This window comes from Nomascus leucogenys, chromosome 22a (genome assembly GCF_006542625.1).
Source record: "Nomascus leucogenys isolate Asia chromosome 22a, Asia_NLE_v1, whole genome shotgun sequence".
Classification (NCBI taxonomy): domain Eukaryota; kingdom Metazoa; phylum Chordata; class Mammalia; order Primates; family Hylobatidae; genus Nomascus; species Nomascus leucogenys.
In genome coordinates, this window is record NC_044402.1 from 136,677,357 (window position 1) to 136,695,945 (window position 18,589).

Genomic DNA, 18,589 nt, shown 5'->3' on the forward strand with positions numbered 1-18,589 from the left:
TTCAAGAGTGAATTTGTGTATGAAGTTGCTGAACAATTGTCAAAGTCTTTGAGGAATTGTGGTAAAACAAAAGAAGGACCAGAAGCCTAGAGGTTTAGTTTTCGAATTGAAAGAGACTTCGGATTCCTCAGAGTCGTGATGTTGACATTAGACCTGGGCAACGTCCCTACACGGATTATGAAAAAGATTGTTTGGGAGTATTTAGAGAATGGAGTGGAGTCACCTGGAGCTCCATGAGTCACTAGGAACATGTCGGGGTGGACTAGAATTTCCTTTTGTGACAGGTTATCATAAATATGAGAAGGGGGTGTAGGCAACAACCTGCAATGCCAGTTTCATGACAGCCTCTTGGAAAAGATGGAAACAGTGTGAGTCTTTCTTTAGGAAACTCTGGCTAAATAATGCAAACTGGAGAAATAATACACATGATGCCTCAACAGCAGTGGTTCAAACCTTGGCTGCAAAAATGAATCACCTGAGGAACTTTAAAATTTAAACACGATGCCTGGAGCCCACCTGGGAGTTTCAGGCATAGTGGGTTGGAGGTGCAGCCTGGGCATCAGGACTGTTAAAAAGTCCCCAGGTGGCTAGGTGTGGTGGCTCACGCCTATAATCCCAGCACTTTGGGAGGCCAAGGCAGGTGGATCATCTGAGGTCAGGAGTTTGAGATCAGCCTGGCCAACATAGTGAAACACTGTCTCTACTAAAAATACAAAAATTAGCCGGGTAAGGTGGCACATGCCTGTAGTCCCAGCTACTTGGGAGGCTGAGGCAGGAGAATAGCTTGAACCTGCAGAGGTTGCGGTGAGCCGAGATCATGCCACTGCACTCCAGCCTGGGCAACAGAGCAAGACTCGGTCTCAAAAAAAAAAAAGAAAAAAAAAAAGGGAAAAAGAGTACCCCCAGGTGCTTCTAACATGCAGCCAAGGTTGAGAACCATTGCTGTGAAAGGCAGCCATGGAATCCGTGACCCTTGCAATGCGGTGTGGAATGGCTTTTATCCCTGGACTTACCCCATTTTGTGTGATACATATAGTGATTTGAATGAATTTGTGGAAGGGTAGCTATCAGATGCGTGGCATGGAGTATGACACAGCCAGGATTCCAAAAGGTCTCCAAAGGTCAGAGCAACAGGCTGATTCAATCAATGCCACAAGGCAGCATTCAAACCCCAGGCCCATAGGAATCTGTTGCCCTTGTGAATCGAATGGCTGACACAGCTACTCACTGCTATGGGTTCCCCGTTTGGGGCACTAGAAGTTTCTTTTTCTTGTTTTTAAGTTAAGAGGTTGTTGGTTGTTTTGATGCATTGATATTTATACCCAAATTTAGATGGCATAAATGCAGCAAATTATTTGAAGACATTCAAAGCATGTCTGTACAGTAAGAATAACTCATGTCAGACAGATGTCCATTTAAGTTCCCTTTCTCATTGGGACTTTTGGCTTTGTAGAACCGAGAGTCCCTCCGAGAACTCCTGAGAGCCTCTCCGAGAACTCCTGAGAGTCCCTCCGAGAACTCCTGAGAGCCCTGTGCTTTGCTTCCTGGTGTTGTCCTTGATCTCTGTGTTTGCTTGCATTGTGTACCTTCCGCTCTCCTCCCACAATGGCGGCCACAATTGGCTTCTTTGATTTTTCTTGGTTGGTTGGTTTGTTTTCAAGCTAGCCCACTAATAGCATCACTTAGTGTATCTGGCAATCACACTGAGGATGTGAAGGGGTCCGTCACAGTTTGCACAGCCTTATTCTGCTATTCACTTCCATTTCTGTTTCCTTTCTCTCTGCTACAGCCATGGAAATCCTCCCCCTTTTTTCTTCAGTGTTGTTCTGTGCACTGCCAGGGCCCGTGGGGTTTCTTCAGTGTTGTTCTGTGCACTGCCAGGGCCCGTGGGGTTTCAACGTCTATTCCAGGGTGCTGGTCAAGGAAATGCTTCTGAACAAATACAGTGCCCTTCTTGAAAGAGAGGGATCCTGATGAATATAATTTCCTCCAAGCTAGTACATTTAATATTTTTAGTTTTTCAAACGGTGTACTTATTTGATGGAGGAAGCTTATTTGTGTGGGTGGACCGTGGCAGAGTACTAAACAAATGTAATTGCTGTGGTCTTTTGTTGCAGACCATGAAGTGAATTTAGGAAAAGGAAGGCAAGAATCCAAGCAGGAGGGGAAGCCCAGCTTGTGTCTGGCTAACTGAGTGAATAGACTGAATTTCTCTAATACTAGCCAGGTAGTCAACTGGATTAAAATATACTTTTGCAAAGAATATTTTGGAGACTTAAATAATAAGCATAATGTCTTGTCTGCAGGAGACACAAACATGAGTTCTTTATCACTGAGTCCTGTAGTGTAGGTAGCTAATGAGAGGGAGTTTTTGCCTCTGGATCAAATGAGATGAAAAAGGTAAAATCCACCTTGAAATTATAATGGGGTATCCAAATGGTAGTTTGAATGGTAACTATTATTTTCACGTGATACTGGGATCTTTGCTTCCTGCCATTGAGTTGACTAGTGATTTTCTCTTCACCAGAAGCCTCCAAGGATTAATCCAGCTGAGGCTGAAACCTGGAGCTGGTGGGCTTTGTGGCAGGGCCAGGCTCTTTCTCCATGGCCACAACTTTCCATGCCTTCAAGCCAAGAGGTAGAGTTTTTGAGGCTGCAGGACACCCTGCCATTTTCTCTTGTTCTTGGGGAAGGGCAAATGTTCAGATTCTTTCCTAGGTCATTGGCAAATGTCTGGCTTCCTTCTGGAAGTGTCCAAGTGGACAGACAGGGGCAGGAAGTCATTACTCTTGTGGACATTGTGAGATTCCGTGCACTCTTTCTTAAATATGCCAGTGCACGTTGTTGACCTGGTCAATTTCCTTCTTCCCTTTTTTACCTGAAGGGTTTCTGTAAATGGCCATGTACTAAGTCTGATTGGACTCTGGGATAATAACATCACTACCGACTGGTGCAGCAGCCCCAGGCCTTCCAGTGGAGATACTTTCACACCCTTTTCTGATCTTTATTCTTCCTGTTTTAATGTCTAAAGCCACCTTTCCTTCACCCCACACCCTGCAGAATTAAAAAAATATATTTTAAAAATAAGAAGCTGGGCAGGTATGTAAAGTTCTGCTTTTAAGAATTCCAGGACACATCCATCCACCAGAGTTAGTCACACAGACATTAATGTCAAAAATGTTAAAGTATCTCAACCTCCCCTCTGAATAACAATGTTAGCACAGCACACCTCATTTAACAAAACATTAAAACATTTTACTTCCTCAGATCAAGTGCATCTATTAATAGTGACTTAAATTGTCTGTGCTGATTTCACATTATTAAGAAATCTCATTTCCATCATGTGGAGGAACACAATAAGGGAGGAAACCACCTCACTAACTTATTTTCCCGTCATTGCTACCAAGCCCAGTGCAGATAATGCAGAACAACAGTCACTTCTCATTATTAATGTGATCTTACCCAAAGGTCAAGTGCCGCTTTCACTGGCAGCCCAGGAGGGCTTTTTTGGAAGCTCAGAGACAAAGATGCCCTTGAACACCGTGTATCCGCTGTGGATGAGTGCAAAACGCCGCGGCCCAATCCTCAGCGTGCACAACCGCGAGTAAATAGCCCTGGAAGGACATTTATAGACTCTGGGGACGTTGCTGGAAAGCGTATCATTGAAGCTCTCTCTGATAAAGGTGACAAAGTTTCTTTACAACTGGCGTGGGGATTTAATTACATGATAAAATTGCAGCTCCTGCCTCTTGAGACAAATTGCATGTTCAGACTGATTGTTTTTTATGAATCTCACACAGGGAGCAAAATACTTCTCTCTTGAAGTTGGTTTGCGCTGATTGTTCTGCCCTGTGATCCTTTATATCCCTTCTAGAAACGAGAAGTTTACCTATCCTGCAGTTGAGAAGAGTGGTTTGGGAGACAATTTGGTCGACACTGCATACGGCAGAGTGAGGCCAGTTTTGTCTGATGGAGTTAAAGTCCAAAATTAGAACTTTAAACTTCCAACAGAAAAACAGGAAAAAAAAAGGATAAGAACTATAGGTGACTGCTAAACCACTGGACTGCTAATCATGTTCAATTTTACTAACTTCAAATGCAAGTTAAAAATGATGAGATCTTTTTGTGTATTGTGAAAGATTTTTTAAAAGTCAAGTTTTTGAAGAGTTCAGTGACACTAATGCTCTCCCAGTTTGCAGGTGGGAGGGTAAATTTCTGTTCAGTTTGGAAATGTTCTATACTGAGTTTACAAGTACAGAGCGTTTTTCAGGTACTAGACGCTTACAGAAATAAATAGTAGAAATCTGGCCGGGCGTGGTGGCTCACGCCTGTAATCCCAGCACTTTGGAAGGTTGAGGCAGGTGAATCACCTGAGGTCAGGAGTTCCAGACCAGGCTGACCAACATGGTAAAACTCTGTCTCTACTAAAAGTACAAAAATCAGCCGAGTGTGGTGGTGTGTGCCTGCAGTCCCAGCTACTCGGGAGGCTGAGACAGGAGAATTGCTTGAACCCAGGAGGCAGAGATTGCAGTGAGCCGAGATTGCACCACTGCACTCCAGCCTTCGCGACAGAGCGAGACTCCATCTCACACACACACACACACAAAGTAGAAATCCTTGCCTTTAAGGAGTGTTGAATTGAGTTGGGGGGCAGATGTGGCCACCATCAACTAGCGGTAGAATCAGATCACTGCTATATGGAGGTACAGGTATTAAGATGGGGATGCCTCAAATAAGGGATCAGAGTGATGGGGTAGGGATAGGGCCAGCTTCCCCCTAATGTGGCATCTGAGCAAAGCGAGAGGGAGGTGTAGGACACGGAAGGTGGATTTCCTTCCCAGGATGTCTGTTTCCTCCTCTTGATCTATTGCTGCGGGGAGCTGTACCTTATGTTCTGGCCGGAACAAGAGGCAGGTGTCACTAGCTACCATGTTATGGCACTTGGGGACACAGGTGCAATCAGGAAGGCAGCCAGCCCTTTGATGATGGGGAGGGGTCAGGCAGAGGGGCACCTGAGCAGGAAATGAAGTCACCACAGACAGCAGGCCTGGGATTCAGGGCTGAGAGGAGAGGAGGGGCCTAGATCCTTTGGTGGACACAGAGATGAGCCACCCAGGCCCCAGCTGTAGGGAGGACTCGTCACCCCAGCTGTCAGCTCCTCCACGGTTTGCCTCAGCTCCAGAGCTGCCTCACCCAAGAACACTCCTCCCAACGTGGCCAGATCCAGTGATGGATCCAGGTGCAGCTAGAGCTGTCCTGCCATTTTGGCCCCATGCAGGGAAAACTGTGACAGGTCATCTCTGTTCCAGAGCTGCCCCTGGGGTCAGCCAAGGCATGGTTAGGTGGCGTCAAGGATCCCCACCGCCCTCGCCAGCCTGGCTTTCTAGGTGTTGATCCTAGGAAGTTTCCTGCCAAACAAATTCTGGTCAGCATCCAACGCTGACCCCTGAGCTCACGAGCCACTGGGAGGATGGTGGGTGTGTTGCTGGCACACAAGAGGACAGGAAGCAGCAGAGGAGGCAGCTGTGCAAAGGCCAGGAAGGGACTGGGGACTGAGGTGTTATGGAGATGTGGCTTGGACCAGAGTTTCTCAAGCACCCGAGGTGAGGGACCAGGGATTTTCTTTTCTTTTCTGATTCTAATTTGTTGCAGTTTGATTCTCATTCAAGGGGCTCAGTCTTTATTGTTGTTTTTATTTTTTTAAGGACAGCATCTCACTCTGTTGCCTAGGCTAGAGTGCAGTGGCACAGTCATAGCTCACTGTAACCTGAACTCCTGGGTGCGAGCGATGCTTCCACTTCAGTCTCCTGAGTAGCTGGGACTATAGCCACTTGCTAGTTAATTTATTATTATTATTTTTTTGTGGTGGGAGATGGGGTCTCACTATGTTGCCCAGGCTGGTCTCTAACTCCTGGCCTCAAGCGATCCTCCCGCCTCAGCCTCCCAAAGTGCTGGGATTACAGGCCTGAGCTACTTCACCTGGTCTGATTCTCTTTCAAAACACAATGAAATTAGTTACTGGCAAAAATAAAACCGAAAACGACAGGTAATTACAAGTCTGCAAATCACACACATGGATGTTATGTTAATGTGTTAAACTGCTGTAAACATGTCTAAATACTTACTGTCAATTTTGGTCAAACACTTCCCAGAGTGACTCCCGCCTCCTACCACATTCAGAGTAGCCCCTGTGACTGATCAGCCTCTGGGTGGGTGCAGGGATGCTGGGAGAGAATGGCAGGGATGCCAGAGTTAGCTCAGGGTACATCTTTAGGCCTTTGGATGCCTGTTATAAAATTTAAACTGTGTTTTGGTGACAGGAGTCACCAAACTTTTTCCATAAAGTGCCAGACAGTAAATATTTTACATTTTGCAGGTCATATGGTCTCTGTGGCAACTGCCCAATTCTGCCACGGTCACATGAAAGCAGCCATAAAGAATATGTAAATGAAGGAGGTGGCTGAGTTCCAATAAAACTTTATTCATGGCCGGGCGCGGTGGCTCACGCTTGTAATCCCAGCACTTTGGGAGGCCGAGGCGGGCGGATCACGAGGTCAGGAGATCGAGACCATGGTGAAACCCCGTTTCTACTAAAAATACAAAAAATTAGCCGGGCGTGGTGGCGGGCGCCTGTAGTCCCAGCTACTCGGAGAGGCTGAGGCAGGATAATGGCGTGAACCCGGGAGGCGGAGCTTGCAGCGAACCGAGATTGCGCCACTGCACTCCAGCCTGGGAGACAGAGCGAAACTCCGTCTCAAAAAAAAAAAAAAACCAAAAAACTTTATTCATAAAAACAGGCAGCCAGCCCACAGGCCATAGTGTGCCAGCCTTTGCCGTAGGCAGTACAGAGCATGGCAGCTTTGTGGGAAGAAGAGTTACATGATGCATCTCCATATATCGAACTGATTGCACCCTTCTCTCTGTACACGTTTACCCCTTGACTCCCCTGGAACCTGCACTTTATTCTCAGAGTAAACCTGACTCAACGACAAGAATTGAGCACCCAGCCATGCGAGCCCACACAGCTGACTCCCTTCTGTCAACTCTGCCCTTCTTCTGGTTGGCTGAACTTCTTGAATCTATAAACTTATGTTTTCTACCACTAAATTTGGGAAACGTTTGGTAGTTATTTCTTTAATCATATTTTTCCACTCTGTTATCGTGCTTCTCTTCTCTTTCTTGGACTCCAGTTGTGTACGTTAAGCCTTTTATTTTGTCCCACAGATCCTGTTCATTTAATTTCCCATCATTTTACTTTCTCTTCTTCAGATGAAATATTTTTCTACTGATGTTTTCAAATTTGCCGGCTCTGTCTTCTGTCCTCTTCCATCTGCTGTTAAGCCCATTGTTGATGGGAACAAGACCAGCCCTAGCTTCAGGGGAAGTGGGTGATCGGGTTTGGATTTGTGTCCCCGCCCAGATCTCATGCCAATTGTCATTCCCAGTGCGGGAGGTGGGGCCTGGTGGGAGGTGATGGGATCGTGGGGGCGGAGTTCTCAGGAGTTCTGTGCCATCCGCTTGCTGCTGTTCTCAAGACGGTGAGTGAGCTCTTGTGAGATCTGGTTGTTTAAAAGTGTGTAGCACTCGCGGCCCCACTCTTTCTCCTGCCCCTGCGGTGTACGTGGCTGCTCCCCATTTGCGTTCCGCCGCGGTTAAAAGCTTCCTGAAGTCTCCCGAGAAGCCGAAGCCGCTATGCTTCCTGCACAGCCTGCAGAACCGCGAGCCAATTCAACCTCTGGTATCTCTTTCTTTTTCTTTTTTTTCTTTCTTTGAGACGGAGTCTCATTCTGTCGCCCAGGCTGGAGTGCAGTAGCGCGTCTTGGCTCACTGCAGCCTCAGCCTCCCAGGTTCAAGCGATTCTCCTGCCTCAGCCTCTTGAGTAGCGGAAATTACTGGCGCCCAGCACGAGGCCCAGCTCATTTTTGTATTTTTTGTAGAGATGGGGTTTCACCATGTTGGCCAGGCTGATCTTGAACTCCCGACCTCAGGTGGTCCGCCCCCCTCGGCCTCTCAAAGTGCTGGGATTAGAGGTGTCAGCCACTGCGCCTGGCCTGGTATTTCTTTATCGCGATGTGAGAACGGACTAACACAGTGGGGAGATGTATTTCTTTTTCAGGTGGGCACATTGCATGCCACAGGGATTTTGCTGATAAAGCAGGAGAGGAGGGTGGCTGTGAGGGAATAGCTGGCGGCTGGTGGCCTCTCCTGGCACCTGTCCTTTCTCCTCTATCTTCCGCTTTACCTAAGTAAAAGAGTCAGGTGTTTTCTTTCCAAATTAAGATGACCTCATTCCTTTGCTGAATGGCTCCTCATGGCCTTTCCAAGTAAGTGTAAACACCTGTGCCTAGAATTTGTAGCCTCAAACAATATCATCCCAATCTCTTTCCCTGGGGCGTCCTCTCTTCTCTGATTTACACACTCAAGTCCAAGTTGTGTCTCACTTCCCTGTCCCACGTGCCATGCCTTGGGTGCACTACGTTTCCTGCTCACCTCCCTTTATCTGGGCTTCCTTCCTTTGGATCATAGCCTCCCAGGAACATGCTCCTCTTTCGAGGGTCAAGCCAGAGGATTTCTACAGCGTTCTGTCTGTGCTATTTGGCGCATTAATATTTATTTTTTATTTATTTATTTTTAATTTCTATGTATTCATTGTTTTTTGGAGACCGGCTCTCACTGTTGCCAGGCTGGAGTGTAGTGGCACGATCCTGGTTCACTGCAGCACCTTCCAGCTTAAGTGATCCTCCTGCCTCAGTCCCCCAAGTAACTGGGACTACAGGTGTGTGCCATCACGCCCGGGCTAATTGTTGTATTTTTTTGTGGAGATAGAATCTTGCCATGTTGCTCAGGCTGGTCTCAAACTCCTGGGCTCAAGAGATTCGCCCACCTCAGCCTCCCAAAGTGCTAGGGTTACAGGCATGAACCACAATGCCTGGCCCGTAAATATTTATTAGATACCTACTATGTGCAGGATCTGGCAAATAAGACAAACCTAGTCCCTGTCCAATACCCAGGTGCAGAGGTTGGCATTAAAAGATAGTGGGGCATTGGATGGGAAGCTAGAATCAGGCCATAGAGAGCATGACTGCCATTTCCAATTAGTTCCTTCGGAATGTTTATTTCTCAAGCAGAGCACTTGTGGCAGGAAACTGTCGTCATCTTGGAAGGTAGAAAAGCCTCTTTGCTATTATTCTCATTTCTTTTTGTTCTTTCCAAGCTCTCCAGTGTGCTTGGGAGTGATGCTAATAGATGGATGTCATCAGCATACATTATTTCTTTATTAGCCCGTTTCTCAATTTTGATTCTGAAAATATCCTGATTTAGTCTAATTGCAATTTCACTGTGTTCCACAGGCAGTGACGGTTCATACTTGGGGGGAGCTGAGATGCGACCCTGTAGGATGTTTTTTCTTGTCCATATGCCTTTGAAGCCGGACCGTTAGCTCTAAGGCATGCATCTCATCTCATCACAGTGTGATTCAACCTGCTTCTGGGGAAAAAAAAGATCCTAGGGTGTGTGTCTCGTGGAAAGCAAGGAAACATTTTAATTCTAGGTGGTGGGAGATATTTTTCTGTATCTAAAGAGAGGGCTGCAGCAGCAGCCATTTTATTCCTAAATAATTTAACTATATTCAAAGATAATCTGATGTTATTGTAGGAAAGTGTATTTCTAATAAATTCCACTTGATCTGGGTGAATCAATTCAGGCAGTGCATAATTGAGTCTGTTAGCAAGGACTTTAGCAAGAATTTTGCAATCAGCGTTAATTAAGAAGATGGGACAATAATTTGTGCATAATTCCGGATCTTTTCCTGGCTTGTGAATCAAAGTAATAAGAGCAATGCTCAGGCTGGTGGTGGGATAGTGTCATTAGGTGCTGATTTATAAGTACTTAGAAAGGTTTAATTTCATTTTGCTTCGAGCAGCGTCTCCCTGCCCCCACGCTCTCTGGTGGGGTGAGCAGTCAAGACAGCAGAGCACTTCTCCTCCTGCCTGCCCTGCTGTGGGTGACCTCTTGCTTCCCATTTCTGTTTTTATTCTTCAGCCTAGCACCCCACTCACTTGCCCATGATTTTTTTGGATTATTTTTTCTCAATGATTTGAAACCAGGGACTCTACTGAGATTGTGTGTGTGCACGTGTGCGTGACTGTGTGTGTGCGTGTGTACACATGCATATGTGCGCATCATGTCAGATTAAAGGGTTGTAGACAGCTTCACTGGGAAGTTTTTTCAGGGACATTCCTGCAAAATGTCTCTGGGTGAATAGGCAGCAAGAGCCCGTGACTACAAGTCAGGAAGCATACCTGCTCCGGCTGTGCTCCTAACTGGCTGTTGACCAGCAAGTGAACACAGGTGAGCAGCAGTGTTCCCGTCTGTAGAATGCAGCTGTGAGATGAACTGCAGGCACCGTGGAGCACGGGAAAGGGCACTGGGTTTATATTGCCAATTGTCTGTGGAACCCAAGGTGTGTCACGCAACTTCTCCGAGCCTCATTTTCCTCAGCTGGAGGAGTGGAAAGGTGCGAGCTCTTGGAGATGCTCTCACCTGTTCTCCAGGGAACAGCAGGGCCTTGCGGCATTGCCAATTCCTCCTTCTTTGTCTCTGTGTAGGACCAGTTTCAGTTTGAACATACCCTGATTTGGGGACTTATTCTTCCTAAGCCTTGAGCCAAGCTGCTGCTTAATCTGTGCATATGAGTTTGTAAACCAGCTTCCTATGCACCTTCCAGCTGGTATCCTCACTGCCTACTTTACCTGAAACTCACCACTGGAACCCTTCCTTCAAAGGCGGGGTGTGGCCCACACAGGCCCCTGTTAGAATCCACCACTCCTGGGAAGGCTGTTGGGGTCGGGAGGCTTTGTTGATCCCCTCCACAAACACAGGCCATTCGTCTTAGAACCTGAGTTAGTCCAATTGGTAAAGATGCTTAGAGATGATCCAGACCAATCCATTTTTGAAAATGAGGAAATTAAGGTTCAAAGAGGTGGACTGACATGTTCAAGGTCACACAGGTCACGGGAGAGCTTAGGCAAGAACCTGGATCTCCTTCCTCTCAGTCCCTTGCCCTTCCCATTACACCACATCTCAGCACCATCATCAATGGGTACGCTCTTGTCATTGCGTTGGAAAATGATTCCTCTAAGGCGGGAGCTGTGCTCATTTAATTTAGAGTCAACCGTTTGGTTTGTCCTGAGTGATGTTATTCTCCAGGCATAAGGAAGGATGTCTGACTTAAAGGAGCAGGGGATATGGCCCATGTGTCATGGTTGGCCGTGTATCAAGCCTTAGATGAGAAGTCTAATTCTGCAAATGGACCCCATTTTCACATGTGTGCACATGTCCGTGGTGTGTTTACCCACACTCATTCCCCACCTATACATGAGGCTGGTGAGATCTCTTAATAAAAACTCAATTAGTATTTCTTTAACTTTCCTCTGGGTGCTTAAATACTATTACCCCAAACACAACATAATGCCTCTATTTTTCTATTTCAATCAAGAATTCAAGTAGCATCTTGACTTGTATATATCAGCTGCAAAATCATGGAATGCTGACATCCTTAATAATAGCAATTAGTAATCAGTTGTTTCTTAAGTCGTTTGATTACAACAGTTACCAAATTGTACAGTTGATGCATTCGGGGGGTGAGATGGTCTCACTGCCCCTCCCCCAGCCGTCCTTTTTCCCTCTCTCTGTTCTCTGCAGCTACTGAGCCAATTGGTATTGAAAAGAGGCAAGCACAAATAATGCAGTTGTTGCTAATATTAAACAGTAGAGACTTGGCTTTAGCAGAAAGTAGAATTAAATATTTCTTTGCAGAAACACAAATCCCAATAGCGTCTGTGGAAATGCAGTCTGTGCCCACCCAGCTGAAGGTGAGCAAAGGAGCTTGGCTCCTCCATGCCAATCACTGCACCCAGAGTCTGAGCTTTCTCTCAGGGCTAAAACCCTGTGCTAGGCTCTGGATATTATCGAGTGTTAGGTGAGGTTCTTGCCCTGGAGGAGGTTGCATTTGGGTTTGAATTATCTAGTCGGTATATAAAAACCAGCCTAGCAAGGCCATGCATTTCAGTAATGGATGGAGACTAAGGGTATTACGCTTTCATGGAGGGAGGATGCAAGATTTCTGTCCCAGTGGGCAGGGATGGCCTTCCAGTGGAGGTGACCTCCCCTGCGTGGGGTCTGGAAGGATGAGATGGCAAAGGTGAGCAGAGGAGGTGCAGCCCTGGCTGGGAGGATCCTGTTAGGATGGGGAGGCTGACTGTAGGGAGTGGAGGGCTCAGCCTCAGTGAGCCCAGCAGGATGCTGGGCGTCTCAGGTCCATCCTTGCAGGAGAGCAGGTGCCTTCGCAAGGGCACAGGCCAGTTGCCTCTTTGAAAGAATTCTGATTGATGGCCATTCTCCTGCCTAATGCCTGCCTCAGCAGGGTATGTTCTGTGCTTTCCCCCAGTGTCTGCTAGGGCTAAAATTTTGAGTTCCTTTGACTTCTGCCTTCACCAAGGTGGGGGCACATGTTCACCTAAGGGACTTCTCCAGAAAAAGCCCTTTCCACCATTGGATACCACTTTTTCCCTATGCTTTTTTTTTTGATGTTGACATGGATGCATCGAAATAAATTCTGTTTCTTTCTGTTCTATTTGGTGGGAGTAATAAGTTCACAGGCCAATGAGCATGGTGATTGCTCTGCAAGAGGCAAGGTCCTCAAGTGATCATGTTAACATGTAGAGAGAATGGTTACTTTTCTTTTTCCTATTTTTTCACGTTGTCATCTTTTGAACGAAACTCAGAGTTCTGTCTACTGGGTTGTCCTTGGGATAGAAACCTCTTCCCTCTTCTTTCCCCCAGGTACTTTTGCCAACATGACCCTTGACTCTTGCCTTCTCCTGGCCCGGGTGGGCATCTCCAGCTCTGCCCCCTCTCTTGGCCCAGCCCCGTTTTCCTGTGTTATCATTCCTTCCTCTTCACATTCCTCCTCTCAGGGATTTAGGTGTTTGACAGTGTCCATTCTCAATATGTGCCACATTTCAAGGTCATTGCCATAAGTTTTGACCACTGTTCAAAAATTGTAAAGACCCTACATGTAGCTTAGAATCCAAACAGCTCTTTCTTCCATCAAGGATGGTCCCCCCAAACTTGCCCTTACCTTGAGAAAGAGAACATTTGCTCCCACACAAAAAAGGAACCTATGCCCATTTTAGGCTGCGACAGTGAGTCTTTGGGATTATGGCCTCAGAGAAGCATGGAGAAGGAGGGAACCTAAACGATGAACCAAGCCAGCAGTGGTTCCCAAGAGCCACCTGCAAATCACCAATTCTATGGGTTGTCAGCAGACATGAAAATGAGGTTCTGGGGTGAGACGAGAAACCGTACCAAATGCAATTGCAATCCTTAAGTCCCTTTGTGGTAAAACTCCTCCAAGCCTTTGATATGTCATCGTGCCAATATCTGAGGGGAGGACCCAGCAGAAAGCAGTTCCCAAGTTCATCCCACCATGAAACTTTTCTCAGGAAGCTTGTGGGTCTGTATGTGGGAAGCACTAATCTAATCTCGTACCCTCGTTAATAAGTGGAGATGTTGGTCTGGAGACAGAAAGTGACTTTCCTGAGGTTACACAGCTCTGTGGAGTAGAGGTTCAATAAATCATCATAGTCACAGATCCTTCTTGTTTCTATCTTAGCTGGTGACCCTATCCTCTACTCATCACCACAACCGTCCCATCGAGCCTCCCAAATATTTGTAAAGATGCTTAGAGATGATCCATACCAATCCCCTTTTCGAAAATGAGGAAATTAAGGTTCAAATAGGTGGTCTGACATATTCAAGGTCACACAGGTCACGGGAGAGCTTAGGCAAGAACCTGGGTCCCCTTCCTCTCATCTTTGTCACTTTGCCTTTGTGTCTTCCTCTGCCTTGGCTTAGACTCTTGCTATCTCTCACCTGGGCAGCTGCCTTCAAGGAACTCCCAGCTCTACGCATCTTCTTCCTAGCCTTTCTCTGCCTCCTTCAAATCCTAGTTTCCCATGTTAGCCAGAGTGGCACACCCCAAATGAACGTCTGACCGTGTTGCTCCCTGCACCCTCGTCCTGAAGTCCAGCCTGCTTTCTCTGAGATAAAGTCACTGATAAGGTGTGCCCTAGGATCACGTGTTTAATCGTTTAGCATACCATCATCCTGAACTGAAGCAACCCGGAAAGACCCAAGCACTTTAAACATGTCATCAGTATCAAATTGTCCCTGCATTGCTGAATCATTAGGTAGGAAAAAGTACATGTGTATGTATATCAGTCCGTTTTCTTGCTGCTGATAAAGACATACCAGAGACTGGGTAATTTATAAAGACAAAGAGGTTTAACGGACTCACAGTTCCATGTGGCTGGGGAGGCCTCATAATCATGGCAGAAGGCGAGGGAAGAACAAAGGCATGTTTTACAGGGTGGCAGGCAAGAGATAAGGAGAGCCAAGTGAAAGGGGAAGCCCCTTATACAACCAGTAGATCTTGTGAGACTTACTCACTACAGCCCCCATGATTCAATTATCTCCCACTGGGTCCCTCCCACAACATGTGGGAATTATGGGAGCTATAATTCAAGATGAGATTTGGGTGGGGACACAGCCAAACCATATCAGTATGTAATTTATAACTTAATGGATTCATTGTGGAAGGAATGTAACTTTCCTATAACAATTTTCATAGCTTCAGTGTTTGGTAAAATGAGACACACAGTAAAGATTTTGCAGGGCAATTAGTAATGTGAAAAGAAAGGATATTTAGGTTCAAGATTCCCAATACACAAATCTTCAACCAGCTGGGCCTGGTTTATGAAGAAAGAGCTGTTGAGAGGATGCTTGCTGCAGTCAGGATCCCAACAGAAAGCAGATGGCATGAGCTCAGGGCATGCTGAAGGCAGGCAGGGTTACAGGGGCTACAGGAGACCACTTACACGGTGGCAGCAGCCACGGTGGATGGCCATTCCTAACCCTGTACCTGATGGGGCTGGAGGAGGGGCAGGAGCTGCTGGGCAGGAGCCAAGCCTTCCACAGAAGGAGGCTGCTAAACCCAGCAGTGATCTGGCAGGGAGGGCCGGGGAAGCACTTGCCCTGCCCTCGCTTTCCCCCAGCTCCTATCATTAGTGGCACCCAACAGGAGCCAGAAGGCAAGTGGGACTGACGCAGTTTGCAGAGATCAGCCTTGGGGGCTGCTTGGGCATGGTGGGCCTGGAGGGCGAATGCAAGATGTACAGCTCAGCACTCCCTGTCCAATCACTGCTTGTGATGACAACCTCCCCTAAACCCACCCGGGGCAATCTTCTAGAGAGATGGAAGGTACCAAGTTTGGGATCATGGCTCCTGGGTCTACGGACCCCCGCCAGATTTTAGGAAAACCAAGGTGAAGAGGAAGCAAGAGAAGGTTTCTCCCTAAAGTGGCTTGCTTAAGTCCCCACTGAAAGGCAGCCCAGGAAGTAGACCCAAACCAAGGGAGGGGGGGTGGACCCCCTCGGAAGTTCCAGTCTCAGACTCCTCGCCTCAGCACCCCGAAAGCTCCATTCCCTAGCAGCAACTCCCACGCATGTCCCATCTGTGTTCCTCCTGCATGTTGCGCACACGTGTATGCATGTGATGCATGTACGTGCATGTGCATGTGTGCACCTATGTTGGGAGGGAGAATGGGGGTGGAAAGGAGTCCTCAGCATCCCTTAGGGGCCAAGACTAACCTTGTCCCCTAATCTGACAAGCTGGGAAACAGCACAGTACAACTAAAAGTAAATCACAGGTCAGGAAAACACTTTCAGGAAACATAACAAAGGGATGATGTCTACGTTATGTGAGGAAGTTCTACAAAATGATAAAAATGATTCCAAGAGATGGAGAGTTCCTGCCCAAGACCCAAATAGACAAGTCTTGCCCCTGATGAGACCTACGAAGAAAAAATCCTACGGACGAGACTTCGTCCAGACCTGCAAAGAAAGGATGGGCGACAGGCAGTGAAGAATTACCACTGTATGCTTATTAAATGGCAATTTAATACAAACATCCATTACCAGTGATGCTCCTTGGTGAGGCTGTGGTGAAACACATCACCTCACTGTCAGAGGGAATAGAAACCCTTGTGGAAAACAATTTGGAACCAATTTAGAAACAATACACTTTGAAAAAATGTTATGTTCTTGTTCCAGTTACATGGCTCTTAGGAATTTATGGTAAGGATATAGTCCCAAATAAGAAAAAAGCCATATGAATCCTAATAAAGATGCTCATGACAGCATTATTTATAGAAGCAGAAAGGTAACCAAAGATTATCTTTTTGCAGGCATTTGGTTTAAGTATTTCAATAGGGGATTGAAATTGGGAAGACTATGTAGCAACATGGAAAATAAGACTTTAGATTTAGATTCTGTAGATCTCAAGGGAGCAAAACACACAATTATGTGTATGATATGGTTATCGGTGGGTGAAATTTACACACGCAAATGGACAAGCTTGGAAAACAGTGGAGCCACAGAGCGGCCACTGTGGTAGGATTAGTTTTTTTTGTGTTGTGTTGCACTTGTTGCTTATGTCACACACGCATGTACACGGTCTATGCAGCACATGTACATGCACGTATGTATGACAGTCAGATATCCGAGTACATATCATTTGCTCTTTCCAAACATTTGCCCCTTTACCTCCAAGATCTGCCCACCCCATCAGCGTAACTTAGTAATTAAGTCCCAGATGCAGCAGGCTCGTTCTGGTTACCTAGCAGCATGCCGGGGGGCAGCTGAGCCGAGGGGTCTTTCATCCAGTCGTCATTGGCCAGTTCTATCACAGCGTCCACGGGCGTGACTTCAGTGCAGATTAAATCCCTCACTCTCTCCTCATCTTTTGCATCCAGGGCAGACTTTAATCTCTTCACTAAATCTGAGTTGAGTGGGTAGTCAGGAAGGTAATCCGAGTTGGACATTGTTATGTCGTTTGTGCAGTGACCAGCCCTTCTTTTCTTCCTCCAAAGCGACTCCAAAGTCAGCAGCTGTCCACAAGAGTGGTGTGGGGGCTGCTATAAATAGCAGCACCCTGGATCCTCTTATAGTCCCTGGGGAAGGCCACCTGCCAGCAGGGAGGTGTGAAGTAATCTTTCCAGAGGACTCAGTGAAGGATTATTCTAGAGATGGGGGCAGCACACATCTTTGTGAGTGGTGCAAGGAGAGACAATATTTTCAAAGACAGCTTTCATGGGTATTGTTGAATAATGTCTTCTTTTATCAGAAGTGAGGCTCTCTCCTGAAACTTTGAAAACCTCCTCCTGGCACTGGGCTTGGACCTCCGTTCTGTGGAAAGGAACATTTTCTAATATTCTACCCCTTGTGTTCCTTCGCTTCCTCTAAAAGGAGATTCTGGTCACCTGTAAATTTGACATGCCTCAAACTGCATAGAATGGAATGGAATCTTTGGTTTCCAAATGCAGAGAAGGACTGGCTGATCTTAGGAAGACAAAAGCATCACAGAAGTGAACAAAAAAAGTAACCTAAATATTACCTGCGACCTCCGTATGCCTCAAGGCTGGTAAACTTGGCTCAAAGCCTATAATTCTGTGACTTGTGGAAGTGCGGAGCCCTCGGGGATTTCTGTGCACTCCTAGGGGCAAAGGTGGGGCTTTCTCTCCTTGACCTGTGTCTTCAGTGTGCTTGGGTCTCCACGTGCCAACCTGTGCATAAGCACAGCTGTGCCTGCAGCTTCTCTGCTGACGCCAAGTGTGTTGTGGTCTCTGAGGGCCCAGGGCAGGCCGTGGAGCTTACAGGGCCTCCTTCGCCTTGCCTTCCATCTCGCCATCTTTTCCATTCCTTACTTTCTTTCTTCTCCCCTGTGCTTAATTTTATGTCTCAATTTGGCCAGGACCACAGTGCCCAGAGACTTGGCCCAACACTAGTCTAGATGTTTCTATGAAGGCGTTTTGGGGATCAGATTAGAATTTTTGAACTGGCGGACTTGGAGTGAAGCTGATGGCTCTCCCTAATGTGCGTGGGCCTCCATCAATAAGTTGAACGTCTGAATAGAACAAAAGACTGACTTTCCCTGAGCAAGAAGGAATTCTGGCGGCAGACAGCCTTGGTCTCAACCTCAGGTCCTCCCTGGGTCTCCAGCCTATCAGCCTACCCTGCTGATGATGGATTTACCAAGTCTGCACAATAGTATGAGCCAATTCTTGAAGAGAAATTCTCTCTCTCTCTCCCTACGTACTGTTGGTTCTGTTCCTCTGGAGAACACTGACTAATACACCCTCTTCCTCCTTTCAGCTCCTTTGTGTGATTTTCCAGCTTCTGTTCCACCGGCACTTGAGGTGCCAGGCACTGTAGTTCTTGCCCAACATCCATTCTCCTTCCACCTGCCCAACACAGCCTGGCTCTCTTGGTGGGGGCACTGTGCCCAGCCCCTGGGGATGAGTCATGTTGATTTAGGTCAGTAGTGTCAGTCCCAGTCTCCTTTGCCTGCACTCAATGTCCAGTCTCCCTTGAAACCCAGTTCTGGCTGCTGGTAAGCAGGCATGGGCTGCTGGGGTGAGTCTGGGAAGTTATGTGCTTTCCTGATCAAGAGGGACAGAAGTGGCTGGCAT

At 46.9% G+C, this 18,589-nt stretch overlaps 1 protein-coding gene across 1 annotated transcript in view; it reads right to left on the bottom strand.

Moving 5' to 3' along the window:
* The window catches only part of ASB18 (ankyrin repeat and SOCS box containing 18), a 68,204-nt gene extending 51,262 nt beyond the window's left edge, over nt 1-16,942 (bottom strand). Inside the window, exon 1 of the mRNA XM_030803046.1 lies at nt 16,738-16,942. Within this exon, the coding sequence (XP_030658906.1) occupies nt 16,738-16,942 (205 nt within the window). The remainder of the gene's footprint in view (nt 1-16,737) is intronic.
* Between the last annotated feature and the right edge of the window lie 1,647 nt (nt 16,943-18,589).